The sequence below is a fragment of the Opisthocomus hoazin genome, chromosome 39 (genome assembly GCF_030867145.1).
Source record: "Opisthocomus hoazin isolate bOpiHoa1 chromosome 39, bOpiHoa1.hap1, whole genome shotgun sequence".
In the NCBI taxonomy this organism is placed as follows: domain Eukaryota; kingdom Metazoa; phylum Chordata; class Aves; order Opisthocomiformes; family Opisthocomidae; genus Opisthocomus; species Opisthocomus hoazin.
The window spans coordinates 1,105,584-1,121,014 of NC_134452.1; the positions used below are offsets into that span (position 1 = coordinate 1,105,584).

The 15,431-nt window shown below is 58.8% G+C and overlaps 3 protein-coding genes across 12 annotated transcripts; 2 read left to right on the forward strand and 1 right to left on the reverse strand.

The window, feature by feature from the left end:
- Positions 1-2,691: 2,691 nt before the first annotated feature.
- HIPK4 (homeodomain interacting protein kinase 4) lies at positions 2,692-4,854 on the forward strand. Its single transcript, XM_009933237.2, has 3 exons — positions 2,692-4,143; positions 4,498-4,573; positions 4,679-4,854. The coding sequence occupies exons 1-3, from the start codon at positions 2,692-2,694 to the stop codon at positions 4,852-4,854; spliced, it is 1,704 nt and encodes a 567-aa protein (XP_009931539.2).
- A 176-nt stretch (positions 4,855-5,030) lies between these two features.
- On the reverse strand, positions 5,031-10,050 carry PLD3 (phospholipase D family member 3). Of its 9 annotated transcripts, none has more exons than XM_075446163.1 (12): positions 9,940-10,050; positions 7,920-7,958; positions 7,510-7,560; positions 7,206-7,357; positions 6,919-7,102; positions 6,656-6,776; positions 6,451-6,578; positions 6,072-6,272; positions 5,845-5,984; positions 5,611-5,776; positions 5,435-5,534; positions 5,031-5,338 (listed from the first exon to the last, which is right to left on the reverse strand). In XM_075446163.1, the coding sequence occupies exons 1-12, from the start codon at positions 10,048-10,050 to the stop codon at positions 5,124-5,126; spliced, it is 1,608 nt and encodes a 535-aa protein (XP_075302278.1). In that variant the 3' UTR covers positions 5,031-5,123. The 9 variants fall into 9 exon arrangements, with proteins under 9 accessions (XP_075302278.1, XP_075302274.1, XP_075302272.1 ...); XM_075446159.1 differs by lacking the exon at positions 9,940-10,050 and adding an exon at positions 8,741-8,871 and having other exon boundaries at positions 7,206-7,346; XM_075446157.1 differs by lacking the exon at positions 9,940-10,050 and adding an exon at positions 8,741-8,871.
- Positions 8,899-15,125, forward strand: C39H19orf47 (chromosome 39 C19orf47 homolog). Of its 2 annotated transcripts, XM_075446164.1 has the most exons (9): positions 8,899-8,971; positions 9,732-9,805; positions 10,089-10,176; positions 10,468-10,582; positions 10,692-10,773; positions 10,997-11,122; positions 12,257-12,403; positions 12,765-12,835; positions 13,571-15,125. In XM_075446164.1, the coding sequence occupies exons 2-9, from the start codon at positions 9,760-9,762 to the stop codon at positions 14,063-14,065; spliced, it is 1,170 nt and encodes a 389-aa protein (XP_075302279.1). In that variant the 5' UTR covers positions 8,899-8,971; positions 9,732-9,759; the 3' UTR covers positions 14,066-15,125. The 2 variants fall into 2 exon arrangements, with proteins under 2 accessions (XP_075302279.1, XP_075302280.1); XM_075446165.1 differs by lacking the exons at positions 8,899-8,971; positions 9,732-9,805 and having other exon boundaries at positions 10,661-10,773.
- The last annotated feature ends 306 nt before the right edge of the window (positions 15,126-15,431 follow it).

Sequence of the window (15,431 nt, forward strand, 5' to 3'; positions counted from 1 at the left end):
TGCCAGCATTGCCACTGCCGGCGGTGATGTCAGAGCCTGGCACAACCATAAATCAATCCCAAATCAAGCTGGGGGAGGGAGAGACCCCCGGCAGCAGCCGTAAGGGTGGGGGGAGCCCAGTGCTGAAAACCAGGCTGCTGAGTTTTGGCAAGGCCCCCGTCGAGGATGAGGAGGGGGAAGCTGGCACACAAGGGGGTTTCGCTGGCATACGTGTCCCCTCCATCACCATCGCTGTCCCCAGCACTGCTGTGGAGCTGGTCCCTGAGCTCGGCATGCCGAAATCAGAGCCAGCGATGGCCGGTGGGCAGCCGCAGGTGGAGGTAAAGCTGCCAGCGCAGAAGCCAGAGCCACTTCCAGCAGCACCCACTCGGCTGAGCTTCCCGCCGACGGCGGTGCCGGCCATTGACGTCACCGCGCCGCACGTCGATGTGGGTTTGGCATTGCCAGCGGGTGCCAGAGCTGCGGCAGCGCCGGGTCGGGGGGATGCCACGGTGATGCCAGACGTGGCGGCCAGGTTTGCCAAAGGGCTCCGGAAGCTCAGCCTGGAGCTGGAGCCCACAGCACCACTGCCAGCAGTAGAAATTGCCACCCCGGCACAGCTCGCCAGGGACACGCCAGCAACTGGAGCCAAACCCAAACCCCCCAAATTCACCTTGCCACGGTTTGGGTTGTCCCTCACCAAGCTCAAAATGGGTGGCAATGGCAACAGGTATCCCGTGGCATCCCGTGGCGCAGCCGTGCCAGCGCCGCCCGGCATCGCCGTCACTGGTCCCACGGTGGCCTTAGACCTGGCTTTGGGGACGGCTGGTGCTGGTGGTACTGGGGTCAAGCTGAAGGTCCCCAAATTATCCCTGGCACCTTTTGGTGTCAAGGATGGGGACAAGGGTGCTGGTGGTGAGGAGGGTCCCCGGGATGGCGGCATCACAATGAAGCTGCCACAGTTTGGAATCAGTGGGTCAGGGGGGGATGATGGGAGGTCGGTGGAAACGGGGTCACCCAGGACCCCCCGGCTTCGGGTACCACGGGTGGGCATCGCCCTGCCAGCGACGGGCAGCTGGTACACGCCATCATTGCCTAAACTCCCTGTCAGGCCAGAGCTGGGCGGGGGGGTGAAGCTGCCAAAATTTGGGGGATCCAGCCCCGATATCCGCACTGGGGGGGACACCAAAATGATAAGACGCGGGGGAAGCGCCGAGAGCTTGAACATTGGCGTGGCAGGAAGGAAGATGCATGAGCCCAGCGTGATCCAATTGAAGCTGAAAACCAGGGGGCTGATGGATGATGGGGGGCCACAGCCATTGACCCCCTGGTTCACTGTCCCTGCCGTGGGTTTTGCCATACCAGTAAAACAACCAGAGGCTCCAGTAAGCCAGAAGATGCCGAAACCCACCGGCATGCCGGCATTGAAGGTGCCGGTGCTGGAGTTGGCACCACCAGGGATGGATGGCATGGAGGAAACCACCAGGAAGGATACGGCACCAGGACGCCGGTCTAGGGTCAAATTGCCAAAATTTGGTGCAGGTTTTTCCAGAAGTGGGTTAGAAGGTGAAGGGAGGATGAGGATGGGTGGCGTGAAGGAGACAGTGTTGGTGAAGCCAAAGGAGAAAGGAGAAAACAACCAGGTGGTGGACACCCTTCCCCACGTCAACGGGGAAGCAGAGGGCAAGGCCCGGCGACGGCGATGGGTGCCCAGGGTGGGCTTCTCCCCCGAGGGGTCCCCGCCAGAGCCCCCTATCACCCAACCCAAGGAGGGGAAGATGCGGTTACCTGGTGTTGAGCTCTCCCGCAGAGACCCCGAACTCAACCAGCTGTCAGCGATGACAGAAGTCACCTCACGCTTCACTTTGGGAGGGTTTAGGGGTGAGGGGACCCCTAAATTTCAACTGCCTAAGCTGACGCTAAGCCCCCAACCCTGCAGTGAGCGGTGAACCCCACCTCAAGCACGGGGGTCTTCGGGGACCCCCTGGAACAGTGATTGGGTGGTGGAGCATCACTTGCTCCCCAAGCCCCTCTTTAACCTCCTTGACCCGCCAAAAATTCCTAATCCAGCTTTTGCCGGGGGGACGTGTGAAGCTTTCTTGCACATTTTCCGGGTGTTAATATTAACCAGGGAGGAGGGGGGAAGGCAGCATTGCTCCCCCACTCCCCCCACCCACCCCCCCCCCGGCCCCTTGCTCTCAGCTCAGATGGAATAAATGTTAATCCGCAAAAACACCCTGACCCTGCCTATGGAGTCTGGGGGTGGGCTTTGGGGGGCAGGGATGTGTTTGGGGGACTGGGATGCATTTTGGGGGACCAGGGATGGGGTTTCTGGGGCTGGAATGGGTTTTGAGGGGCTGGGATGGCTTTTAGGGGACCAGGGATGGGCTTCAGGGGACCGGGGATTGGTTTTGGGGAGCTGGGAATTGGTTTCAGAGGATCAGGATGGGTTTGGGGAGGCTGGGATGTGTTTTGGGGGGACCAGGGAGGTGTTTTGGGGGAACGGGGCTGGGTTTCAGGGCATTCCTCCACACTGGCTGCAGTCTCGTACGCAGGGGAGCAGTTGCTCCTCAGAACAACGTCAGCAACAGAAGGTGTCGTCATGGCGATGCCGGAACCAGCAGTGCTGTTGGGGGCCAGGTTGAGTGTCCCAAGCCCCCGCTCGGTGCTGAGTGGAGGGTCCCAAGCCCCCTGGCAAGGAGCTGACCCAACATGGGGACGCTGGTGGTGGGTGCCGAGCACTACAACATGGTGGCCACGGTGGGGAAGGGGACCTTCGGGGAGGTGACCCAGGGCTGGCGGAGGAGCACAGGGGAGATGGTGGCCATCAAGATCTTGAAGAACGAAGGCCACTGTGGCCGGGTGGCGAAGAATGAGCTGAGGCTGCTGCAGGCCTTGCGGGAGGTGGACACAGAGGAGTCACATGTTGTCCGTTTCCTCGAGTCCTTTGGTGATGGTGTCTGTACCTACCTGGTCTTCGAGCTGCTGGAGCAAAACCTCTTTGAATTCCAAAAGCAGAACAACTTCTTGCCATTGCCTGTCCGGCATATCCGTACCATCACAGCACAGGTGTTGGCAGCACTGGTCAAGCTGAAGGAGCTCTCCATCATCCACGCCGACCTCAAGCCAGAAAACATCATGCTGGTGGACCACATGCGCTATCCTTTCCGCATCAAGCTCATTGACTTCGGCTCAGCCAGCATCTTCAACGAGGTCCACCATGTCAAGGAACCCTACATCCAATCCCGCTTCTACCGGGCACCAGAGATCTTGTTGGGGTTGCCTTTCTGCGAGAAAGTGGACATCTGGTCTTTGGGTTGCGTAGTAGCTGAGCTTCACTTGGGTTGGCCGCTCTACCCCGGCATCAACGAGTATGACCAGGTCCGCTACATCTGCTCCACCTTGGGCCTACCACGAAGTGAGTTGCTCTGCGCTGCCCAGAAGACACTGTGCTTCTTCCAATGGGTGCCACATCCCACTGGTTCCTGGCAGCTCAGACCACCAGGGGAGGAGCTGGCGAAGCCAAAAGAGAGAAGGAAGTATGTCTTCTCCTCACTGGATCAGTTGGCGGTGGTGAACATCCGCCCGGTGTCTTATCCTAGCCAGGAGGCGCTGGCCGAGCACTGTGACCTATGCGAGATGGTGGAGCTGCTCAAGAGGATGCTCACCTGGGACTCGCACGAGAGGATCATGCCCAGTGCCGCCCTCAAGCATCCCTTCATCTCCTTGCAGCAGGTGAAGTCCAGCTTCGAGGCCACTCAGTACTACCAGCTCTGCCAAGAGGACTTGAGGGCATCCCGTAAGGGTGCCAGCATGGTTGAGATCTTCCCTGGCATGGAGAAAGGTGCCTTCATCCCCACCGGCCGGCGCAGCATCCAGAAGGCCATCACCCAGACGGATGGGCTCAGCCTGGCTGAGCCAGCTGGGGACACCAGTGACAAGAGCCAGCAGGACATCTGCCAAGCCCCCATCCCCACCCACTACGGCATGCGGCACCGCCAGCATCACCGGCGTCCGAGGACGGAGGCCACTGCTGGTAACTTGATTGTGCTGGGGTCCCCCGGCAGACAGGAGCAGCACGGCCACCATGATGGCAGCGTGGTCTTTGGTGGCATCACAGAGCAGAACCCACCTGGAAGACTACACACCTCGCTCCATGCCAAGGTACGGCCACGGGGTGGGGGGCTCACTTGGGGACCAGGGGCTCCTGGGCATGGGTACTCTGGGACACTGGGTGCTCAGGGTCCCTTGGGTGCTTTGTGTCCCCCAGGTCCCTCGGGTCCCTGGACGGTCGGGGTCCCTGGTGCCCCACATCACGGGTGCTCGGGGTCCCTGGCACCCCCATGTCATGGGTGCTTGGGGGTCTCCAGTGCTCCATGTCCCCTGGTGCCCCACATCATGGGTGCTCATGGTCCCTGAGTGCTCAGGGTCCCTGGATGCCCCAGCTCCCCATCAAGGCGTGGAGACCCCACTCATGGCTGCTGCTCACCCCCTTCCCATGCTTCTCCCCCCCTGCAGAGAGCTCCAGTGACGCGGCATGACCCCAAGCCTCCACATCCCGTCCCCGTCCCCAAGGACGGGTTCACCTGGCCAGGCTGGGACCCACACATTACACCTGATGCACTCCTCCCAGCACAGACCTGGCAACACCCACAGCACCCCTGAGCTACCACGGCAACCCTGGCAAACACCCTGGCAGCCAAGAGCTCACCAAAGACCTTCCGCTTCCTCACCTTGGGTCACCCTGACCAACAAAACCCGGCCCTGTGCCGGCCGAGGAGAACGCAGCCAGGGATGCACCAGGATGGGCTGTACTGGATGCTACTGGCGTTGGTTCTTGCAGTGATCCCCAATAAATTGTTTGCCAACGGCTGAGCTTTGAATCTGACTCTTTTCTGGGACGGGTTCGGCACTGCTGAGACTCAAGGGGGGCCCCAGCTTCCCTCCTGGTGCTACCACGGCGTTCGGCAAAGGTCTGGCGCTCTCGGTCACCACGGCACGGAGGACCCCCCACCTCAATAACAGCAATGCAAAGTCCAGAAAAACTTGTTTCTTCCTGGTTTTTTTTTCCCCAAATTGGTGCGGGGCAGCCAAATTTGGCACTGCCAGAACCCGTGGTTCACCGGTGGTACGTTCCCCGGTGCCTAACGGGAGCCGCAGAGGCTCTCCCACCGCTCGGCTTCGCCGATGTCGGCGCTGTACTGGGAGCTCCAGTCCCGCTCAAAAACCGCCTGCAGCTGCTCCCGGACGGTGCTGGTGCCAGCAGCAGCGTTGGCACTGGTTCGGCTCACTGTTTGGTTCACCACCAGCGCTGATCCCGCTGTCTGCACGAAGTAGTCGCCAGACCAGTTGGATGTCCCTGCAAGGAGACTTGAGGGGAGACCCCAAAAACCACCCCCAAGCCACCATCACCAGCAGCTCACACAATGACACCGCCACCCCACGATGGACTCACCAATATACGCCGCCTTCTCCGTCACCATGTACTTGTTGTGGTTGACCCGGGCGTAGGGAATCCGGGCTTGCGCCGCACTCGATGGCACCACGAAAAGTCGCTGTGAGGAGGGAGGAGATCGTCCACCCACTGAAGCATCACCTGCTGGCATGCCCTGGTCACACCACGATACCCACCACCTCCATGCTGTAATGGGTCCGATTATCGGCGACGGCAGCGAGGGATTTGAGGAAGGGGAACATGGTCACTCGGCTGTGCTGCCAACAACCCACCAACAACCGAACCTTGACCCGGCGTTCAAAGACAGCTTTCCGCAGCTGGTTATCAATTGCTGGCCAAAATCTGGGGAGGGAAAGCGGTTAGGCACCATTGGTGCCAGCAAGCCAGGATTGGCATAGGACCATACGAACCTTTGCGGGTAGGAAAATTCGGTGGTGGGTAGGTAGCTCATCACTGCGACGTCCACGAAGTCCTCAGCAGCATCGATGACGTTGAGAAGCGCGCCAAGATCCTGGGTACGACCAGCAGCACAGAGAGCTGGTGGGGAGCTCTGCCAGAATCATCAAAGATGGATCAAGCACTGGCACAGCCAGTCCTCGGCGCTGAGAAAACCAACCACGGTGGATCGGGGACGTACCGAGAAGTAAACAGCGGCATCAGTGTTATTGAGCTTCAACTCCAACGGTGTCTCCATGTTGAAGGTGGTGGAATAATTTGCTGGCCACGGTACTGGGATGGAAGCACCAGGAACACCAAGAGCCCAATAAGCTTCAAAAATTTTGCCTAAATCTTTGGCCAAGCAGCTGCAGTTGTATACAGCGGCGCCAAGCTCCTTCACCTGCAGTGAGCAGCACAGTAGCACTCTCACACCACCGGACGGTGCCACCATCCCTCTCCAGTCCCACCTTATGGCACAGAGTATCCCTCGATGGGGGTGGGGAGGCTGGTTCTGGGATAGCCCCTGTGCCGTTTGGCACAGGTTCAGCACCGTATGACGGTGCTGCCACGCTACTCACCTGAGTCAAAGACCTCCAGTCCATGTTGGCACTCCCAACGTAGAGATGGGTGCTATCAACAAGCCAAAACTTGGTGTGCAGCACGCCGCCAGTGAACCGTGGCATATCGACAGTGCGCACCACGGCACCTGCACGACCACGAGTTGGGCGTCTCCCACTCAAAATCCCCCAGAAACCCCAGTTTTGGTTTTTTCCCATCACTCACCGCTCTGCTCCAGCGCTTGGAGATCGTTCAGGGGTGATTTTGCCGATGGGCGGCTGACAGCGATTCGGACGGCGACGCCATGCTGGGATAATTGGAGGAGTTCGTCCAGAATTTGTTCACCCTGAATCAGCACACGATTTGAGGCCAAAAAAATTGCAGAAATTATTAAAAATGATGGGAAGGTGAGCAAATGGCAGCCAGTGCCAGGTTCAAGCGCAGGAACCGGAGCTGTGCCACATGTGCCAGACGCCGGTGGTGCAGACCTGGGCAGCAGAGGGCTCGTGTGTCCGTGTGTCCTCATTGGTCATGGTCCAGTAGAAGGAGGCAATGTCCAGGCTGCGGGTGACGGTCCCCAGGAGATTCATCCATGTGGAGAAGGTGGACGGATTCAGCACAGAACCGTCACCGAATGTCATTCCCTCCGGGATGCTCTCCACCAGGACGATCCTATGGCAGAAATTTGGTGGTGCTGGCAGTGGTGAGATTGTAGCGCCAGGATGTCAAGCGTCTCAGGGGGGCATTACCCACCCCCCCCATAAGCTTGCCTTACCTGCACGTGTCACTGCAGGATCCGGCATTTCCACCGGCATCACTGCCGGCATCACCACGGAGGGCTGAGCTCAGCCAGAGATTGAAGAAGAGGAGGAAGATGAGGATGAAGAGGGTAAGGAGGATGGCAGAGAGCAACACGCTGCAGGAGTACTAGGATGGAGAGGGGGCGTTGGTGCCCCAAAATTAAGGAATAAATTAATTTATGTGGTTAAAAGGCACCCCGAGCACCGGTGGAATCCAGCAAGGGATGGCACCAGATCCAGCCAGCACCAAAGCAGGCCCCTGTAGAGTGGGGGAGTTACCTTCGGTGGCAAGCGGGTGGGCTGCGCCCCACGGTCCTCCAGTGGGTCCAGCTGTGGTGGGGGGGCAGACAATTGGGTGGGGGGACCCCAGACCAGGGTGGGGGCTGGTTTGTGGCTAAAACCCACCCCAAAATGCCCAGGGAGAAGTGCCCTCCTGCCCATATTGCCAGGAGTCCCCATAGGGTGCAGGGTCTGGGTGGAAATAGGAGGCACAGGGTGCCCCAGTTTGGGGTTGTAGGGCTCTGGGTCAGGGCAGGGGCCCTATGGAGCACCTCAGTTTGGGATTTTAGGGAGCCAGGACAGAGCAGGGAGCTATGGAGTTCCCCAGTTTGGGGTTGTAGGGTGCCAGGATGGGGCAGGGAGCTCCATAAGCCCCAGTTTGGGGTCCCGGGGTGCCGCCAGCACCGTACCTGCTTGTAGGCGCCATCGGGCTTCATCCCGGCGTGACGCTGGAACGCAACGAACCGGGTTTCTCCTGACATGCCTGGACAGGCGAGACCGCCCCAGGGTGTGGCCCAGCTAGGATTTTCAGGGGAGAAGGTGCTCCTCCTGCCCCAGAAACCGGGACAGGGCAGAGGCCTTCCCGGCTGACTCACGGGATCCACGTGCCCTGGCTTGTTTGGGGCGGGGAGGGGAAGCGCCTGGTCCTTCCCCCCACCACCACCACTGGGGCTGATCCTCCCTGGGAATAGGGTGGGGCACCCCAATTTCGGGGTGCAGACACCCCCGTCCCCCGCTGCTGTGCTTCGGGGACCCCCCGCCACGGGGATGCTGGGCCCCAGGGATCAGCCCCCTCCAGACCCTGCCCTGGTCTGGGGAAGGGGCGCAGGGTGTAGGGCCGGGGGGGGCTCAGCTGAACGCGGGGGTCAGGGCTGCGTTTCGGGGTTCAGATGATGCTTAGGGCCAGCGGCAGGGTGATGTTTTGGGGCTGTTTAGGGCCAGGGACGCATTTAGGGACGAGTTAAGCAGACAGGGGTGTGTTTAGGGCCGAGTTTAGTGCCCAGGCCACACTCAGGCCCGGCTCAGGGCCAGGGCCCTGCTCAGGGCCGGGGACGCATTTAGGGCCAATTTAAACACCCAGGGACGTGCTTGGGGCTGAGTGCAGGGCCCAGGCCGTACTAAGGGAGGGCCAGGTTCGGGCCAGGCTTAGGGCCGGGTTCAGGGCCTGGGCTCCGCTCAAGGCCGCGGGTCCCGAGGGTGCCCGGTGCCTCCCGCCCCCTCCCCCCCCTACCGGAGCTCCCGGCGTCCGCGGCTGTTCCCGGAGCCGCCCGCAGGGAGGCGCCCTCGGGCCCTCAGCGGTCTATGGTCGCCCCTCCCTCCTCTCGCTGGCTAGAGCGGCCCCGGCGGGCGGCGCGCTGGGCCGGCCGGTGACATCACTTCCGGCGCTCCGAGATCGCGGCTTCCGGTGGGGCCTGGCCCGGCAGCCGGAGGCGGCGGGATGGGCCGCGGCGGGAGCGGATGGGTGAGGGGGGGCGAGGCGGGGAGAGAGGGGATGAGAGGCTGGAGGAGGGGGCAGGGACAGAAGGGGAGGGGGCGTGGGGCCGGAGGAGGGGGCAGGGAGGGGGTGTGGGGCCGGAGGAGCGAGCAGGGAAGGAAGGGAAGGGGAGGGGGTGTGGGGCAGGGGGAGGGGGTGTGGGGCAGGAGGAGCGGGCAGGGAGGGGGTGTGGGGCAGGAGGAGCGGGCAGGGAAGGAAGGGGAGGGGAGGAGGTGTGGGGCAGGGGGAGGCGGTGTGGGTGTGGGGCTGGAGGAGCGGGCAGGGAGGGAAGGGAAGGGGAGGGGGTGTGGGGCAGGGGGAGTGGGTGTGGGGCCAGAGGAGCGGGCAGGGAAGGAAGGGGAGGGGGTGTGGGGCAGTGGGAGGGGGCAGGGAGGGAAGGGAAGGGGAGGGGGTGTGGGGCAGGGGGAGGGAGTGTGGGGCCGGAGGAGCGGGCAGGGAAGGAAGGGGAGGGGGTGTGGGGCAGTGGGAGGGGGCAGGGAGAGAAGGGAAGGGGAGGGGGTGTGGGGCAGTGGGAGGGGGCAAGGAGGGAAGGGAAGGGGAGGGGGTGTGGGGCAGGGGGAGGGGGTGTGGGGCAGTGGGATGGGGGCAGGGAGGGAAGGGAAGGGGAGGGGGTGTGGGGCAGGGGGAGGGGGCAGGGAGGGAAGGGGAGGGGGTGTGGGGCAGCAGCAGCCCCCTGCCTGCCTGCCAGCCCTCAGAGGAGCCACGTGGCCGCTCTCTCACCCGGCAGGCTGCTCCTGGCGCTGCCGCCTAGCCCCATGCCCATGTCCTCCGGCTCCTCCACCATGGTGTCTGTCACGATGGGTAAGGGACATTTCCCTCCCCGCGAGCACACCTGCTGCCCCCCACCACCACGCAAAATTGCCCTAAAACCCCTCAACTCATGTATTTGCACCAGGGAAACCACTCCCTGCCATCCCGCCTGCCATCCCAGGAGCCATTTTCCTCCTGATCCCTTTAACTGTGTGACAACAGCTGCAAATGCCCGGAATGAGCCCCTTGGCTGGCGCCTGCCAAAACCTAGGCGACTGCCCCACCCCCTTTTGCATATCCGCTTAATTTTTCCTTTTCCCTGGGTTTTTTTTAGCAACATCTGAATGGATTCAGTTTTTCAAGGACGCCGGGATCCCCCCAGGCCCCGCTGTTAACTATGCTGTCATGTTTGTGGATAACAGGTGAGGTCAGCAGTGAGGGGTGCCTCTTCGTCGCGTCACGGGGGGAAAATAGCACTGAAAGATCCCCCTGGTGAGGGTGAAGGAAGGAGTAAACAGATTATCTTACTCTTTTATTAGTTACATTAGTTATTCATGTGCACCAAACTTCTTTTTCATTATCAGTGCTGTTTCTGAGGGCGGTGGTATCCAAACTCAGGTTGGGAATATCATGGTGCACCTCCATCAAGTGCTAATTAATCAGAGCTCACAACGAGGGAAGACCTCGTTAACTTAGGTCTTTCCTCACCACAGGATCCAGAAGAACATGTTGATGGATCTAAACAAGGAAATCATGAATGAGCTGGGCATCACAGTGGTGGGAGACATCATCGCCATCCTCAAACATGCAAAAATCGTGTATAGGCAGGTATGGTAAAGCCTCACCAGCTCATTTGGCAGTAAAGTTTTGGCTCGAGGCTCCTTCTTCACCTCCGAAGACCCCAAGGGAAAACCCTCCTCTGTGCTCTTTCCTGCAGGAGATGTGCAAGGCAGCCACTGAATCGCTCTGCCCCAGCTCCCCCAGTGTTCAAGCCGAGCTGCGCCGCAACGCCAACAGCGGTGAGCGCGGGAGGGAGGTTTCTGGGAGATTAAATCCCCTCGCCTGATTGACAAGGTGCATTAATTATCTTGAGAATGAAGGCTTCAAACGATGGCTGCCTTCCCTATAATCCTGGGGAAGTACCACTCTTCGACTTAGCCGACAAGAAGGATGCTGGTTGCGCTCACTGAAGCCCCTTGGGGTTTAAAACCTCTCCCTCACCATGCCGTCCTCCCCTTTCAGCCGCCAGCCGGATGATCGCCAACAGCTTAAGCAGAGACTCGCCTCCCGCCACCCCCATCCGACAACAGCCCCATGCTTCCAAAATCTCTGTTACCGTCTCCAACAAACTGGCTGCTGCAAAGGCAGGTAGGGAAGGCGACAGATCCCGGTGGAAACAATGCCAGAAGCTGTTTTTTACTTCCTGTTTTCCATTAAACACCCCCCCCCCTCGTCGAATTTTAACAGCTGCTTTGGATCCGGCTACGGGGTTTTTGAGCTAATCACACTACATCCTTGTCTCTGAAATGGAGAGGCAGGGATTTGAGGCGTGAACCCCTCAGTGGGTGAGGAGTTGGCCAGATGGTTGCACTCTGGCTCGGTGTCTGCGTGGAGAACAGTGATGAGCAGGGTCCTTCAGGGGTCTGTACTGGGACCAGTATGATTTGACATTTTGACATCTTTCTTGGGGACATGGAAAGTGAGCTCAAGTGTACCCGTAGCCAGTTTGGGGGTGACCCCAAGCTGAGGGTGGAAGGTTGGTGCTCCAGACGGAGGGGATTCATCCAGAGGAACTGTAACAGGCTGGAGAGGGGAGCCCTGTGCCAGCCTGGTGAAGTTCAACAAGGCCAAGTGCAAGGTCTTGCACGAGTGGGTCCAGAGGAGACCAGAGCAGTGATCGGGGTGGGGCTGGAACACCTCCCATACGAGGACAGGCTGAGAGAGTCAGCGTGGTTCGGCCTGGAGACAAGGAGGCTCCAGGGAGACCTTGAAGCAGCCTTGCAGTGCTTGCAGGGAGTTACAGGAAGGGGGGGGCTCTTTATCAGGGGGTGTAGAGGCAGGATGGGGAAGAAGGGTGTTAAACTGGAAGAGGGAAGATTTCCATTAGAAATTCTTGATTGTGAGAGTGGTGGGACACAGGAACGGGCTGCCTAGAGAAGCTGTGGACGCCCCTGCCCTGGGAGTGTTCAAGGCCAGGTTGGACAGGGCTGGGAACAACCTGATCTAGTGGGAGATGTCCCTGCCCACGGCAAGGGGTGAATGCTCTTTAGGGTCCCTTCCAGCCCAAACAATTCTCTGATTTTGTGGTTAGGAGTAGCTAGAGATGGGGCAGGAGGGTGTTTGCAGAGCGCCAGGCACTGCAGGAGATCTGCTGGTGTTGAAGCAGCCGCTCTCAGAGCTCACTTGAGCCTGGGATTGTGCCCAAGCGCTCATAAAACCCTTCTACCTCCGAAGTCTGGTTGCAACCAGAACTCTGGATTCACTCCTCCTTCATCCCACCAGGTTTATGCGACGCGGCAGACGAAAATCCAACGATCCCAGTAAAACGCCGACGGGTGACGGCAGAAATGGAAGGGAAATACATCATCAGCATGCCCAAGGGCACCACGCCAAGGACGAAGAAAATCCTGGAGCAGCAAGCTGCGAAAGGTACCGGCAGCGGGGTTTGATCTTCGTTTCCTCTTCCAGAAGCCCAGTTTAGTCCCAGTTTAACCCATCATTGAAAATCCCACGAGGATTTTTGCATCCAGAGAGTTATTGGGTAGAAGTTGTGTTATTCCAAGGATGTATTAACTCACTGCAAGTCGTAAAGGTTCCGCTCACATCTATTTAAGCCTTAGGAAGAAGGGGACAGGTGGCTGTTGGCACACTTCTATCAAGTGGATTTTATTTTGCTGGCTTCCCTGACCATAGGACAGGGCTGAAAGACCACGAGCCGTCGGTGCTGATCCAGCGTAGTTTAATGTTCCATGGAAACCTCCAAAAAAACACGTTTTCTTGAAAACTGCAGGTCTGCAGAGGACATCTGTCTTTGAACGGCTGGGAGCTGAGGCAAAAGGGGACACAACCCCAGGAGGGAAGGTGAGAGGACGCGGGTTTTCAGCTGTGACTCTGTTTAGCCATCACTCTTGGCAGCTGTGCCAAACCACACCAGGATTCCGACATGGGAGCCACAGAATCACAGAATGGTAGGGGTTGGAAGGGACCTCTGTGGGTCATCTAGTCCAACCCCCCTGCCGAAGCAGTCCTCTCCCCCAGGATTATTTTGGGATTGGCAGCCACCTGCTTGCCATGGAGGGGCTAAAGGAAAGTTGAAATAACTGGAAAATGGTGGGGAAGCACCAGGGAAAGGCAGGATGGAGCCACCAAAGGCAAGCAGATCCTCAATCCCCGGATGATCCTCGTCTGCGCTTCTATTTTGACTCCTTTAATGGGGGATACAGGAGTTTTTTTCTCTTCTCTGGAGGCAAAAAGCTCTTTATCTGGGGCTACAGGAGATTTTTTTCTTGCTTCTGCAGGTAAAAACCTCAGCATGGAAGTATTGGGGTGTAAAGGTGCAGACTGAGCCCCTGAAGAAATATAAGAGGGAATATGATTTTATGGATGATTTATAGACATGTTTTATAGCCTAATCGTTAATTTAATTCCTTCAGGCAGGGTTTTGCATCGTTACATCCCAAAATGCTTTGTGGGTGAGGTCAGTCTCCATCTCACCAGTGTCCTGTGGCAGAATTTCAAGGGGTGAAGGGGAAGGTAAATCAGGCACCTGAAATGGCGGTGTGGGTGCTGATGGGCTCCCCCTGCCTTGTCTCCCAGCCCACAGGGGTCTTCAGCAGACTGGGTGATGCCTTGGGAACCGACGGGGACAAAGCCACCGAGAGCGACGACGATTGCTCTGTCCTCCAGTATGCTGGTGTCCTAAAAAAACTTGCCAAACCTCCCCGTAAGGAAAGCACTAAGCCAGGAGGGACCGTCAAGGCAAAAGCCACCAGTTCGGAGGCCAGACCGGTCACTGTCACCGCTGCCATCCCGCAGCTCAGTCAGAGGAACACCCCCGATACCCGTATGGCGGCAAAACCGCAAGCAGCCGCGTCCAAAATGGGTGTCATCAGTATCGCTGCGGTGTCAGTTGAAGCCCAGGACGGCAACGTCACCAGCACGAAGGATAAAAGCGAACCCGAATTTCGGATGACAATCAAAAGGACCTGGGGGTGCGGGAAGGTGAGCAGCACCAGTGAGACCCCCGGCGCTCAGATGGACAGCACTGGCACTGTTAGCGTCTTTAAACGGCTGGGAAAGAAACCGGATTGATCCCGCGACGCTTCGTCCCCCACCAGATGGGTCGTCCTGACGGTTTTCCGCTTGTCCTGTCCCCTGCCAACAGTTGTCTGCTGTCCCCCATTCCATTTATTCACCCTCCAGAACCAGCAGAGTCTCATCCTGCCTTCCTCCTCACTAATGCCACAACGCCAATCCCACAGGGAGACACTAATCCCACGGGAAAACAGCGGAGAGAAGAGGGGAAAAGCCCTTCCATCTGGATTTCCTGCCTGCTGGGCATCCCTGCCTGGCCCTGCCTGCACAGCTGGCAGCTGCGAGGCCAAATTGTTGTTCTCCATCTCCTACCAGCACCAAAACAACCCCACCCCCCCCCGCAGGTTCTTTCCTGTATTTAGGAATTTGGACCTGGAGAATCCATACTGAGGGATATTTTCCCCTATTTGTTCTGATTTTTTCTCTCCGCTGCAGGTGTTTTTCCTGTATTTAGGAATTTGCACCAAAACACTCCACAAATAATCATTACGCGGTGGTGGCTTGCTGCGGAGACTCTGAAGAACTTCAGAGCGGCCTCCAAAACATAAAAAAATCCCAAAAAAGCTTGAGAAAAAAAAAACCTGGGGGCTCAAAAAATCTCAAAATGGCCTTAATTGAAGTGACGCCTTCAATCCGCCGCTCGTGGGGTTAGGCCTGAGCTCATCCCACCATAAAACCTACAACGGCCGCGGTGGGGTTTTACCAAAATTCTTTATTGCCCCCAAAATTTGCTTCCCCCCAGATTTATTCCTGGCGCCTTCGCCGGGGGTGTCCTCACTCTGTGCCTGTCCAGCATTGCTGCAAACCCTGAAAAGACTTTTTTTTTCCCCAGAATAAAGCCAGTGGAGATGGAGGCAGCTGTGTGGGGAGTCGGGGCCGTGACAGTGACTCTTTCTAATAAGAAAAAACACAACTTTCTTTATTTTGCCCTCTTTTGGGAGGTTTTCGTTGCGCTTCGGGCATTGTTTGGTGTTTGAAATGAGTGGGTTTCCCAGTTTTTCGCTTCCGGCGCCGCCCACCAGCAGGGGGAGCTCTGTGCAATAAAGCGTGGAAATGGCTCTGTCTGGTGTCCGCTGAGCCCCCCGGGGCCCGCCGCAGCCACCCCGCAGTGCCCGCGCCTTGCGGGCATCAAGCAAGCCTTACCCTCTTCTCGTTGGCCGTGCGTGAGTGGTGGGAGTGCCGAATTATGCAAATGTATTTAAATATATGCACATAACCGGAAGCGGGAGGTGTGTCCGCCGCTTGCAGGCGGGGTAGCCGCCGCAGGGCGAGAGGCGCACGCGCGCTGGGAGGCCGCGCGCCCCGCCCCTCCGCGCAGGCGCGGTGGCCCCGAGCCGCATGCGCAGTCGAAACGGGCGGTGTG

Excerpts from the sequence above, each read along its gene's own strand:
- HIPK4 (XM_009933237.2), top strand. The coding sequence starts at position 2,692 with ATGGGGACGCTGGTGGTGGGTGCCGAGCACTACAACATGGTGGCCACG. Across the intron at positions 4,144-4,497 it reads ACACCTCGCTCCATGCCAAG|AGAGCTCCAGTGACGCGGCA; the intron begins GTACGGCCACGG and ends CCCCCCCTGCAG. Across the intron at positions 4,574-4,678 it reads GGACGGGTTCACCTGGCCAG|CCAAGAGCTCACCAAAGACC; the intron begins GCTGGGACCCAC and ends ACACCCTGGCAG.
- C39H19orf47 (XM_075446164.1), top strand. The coding sequence starts at position 9,760 with ATGCCCATGTCCTCCGGCTCCTCCACCATGGTGTCTGTCACGATGG. Across the intron at positions 10,177-10,467 it reads GTCATGTTTGTGGATAACAG|GATCCAGAAGAACATGTTGA; the intron begins GTGAGGTCAGCA and ends TCCTCACCACAG. Across the intron at positions 11,123-12,256 it reads ACTGGCTGCTGCAAAGGCAG|GTTTATGCGACGCGGCAGAC; the intron begins GTAGGGAAGGCG and ends TCATCCCACCAG.
- PLD3 (XM_075446163.1), bottom strand. The coding sequence starts at position 10,050 with ATGCAAAAGGGGGTGGGGCAGTCGCCTAGGTTTTGGCAGGCGCCAGCC. Across the intron at positions 7,959-9,939 it reads AAGGGATCAGGAGGAAAATG|CGTCACGCCGGGATGAAGCC; the intron begins GCTCCTGGGATG and ends GTTGCGTTCCAG. Across the intron at positions 6,777-6,918 it reads ACGAGCCCTCTGCTGCCCAG|GGTGAACAAATTCTGGACGA; the intron begins GTCTGCACCACC and ends GTGCTGATTCAG.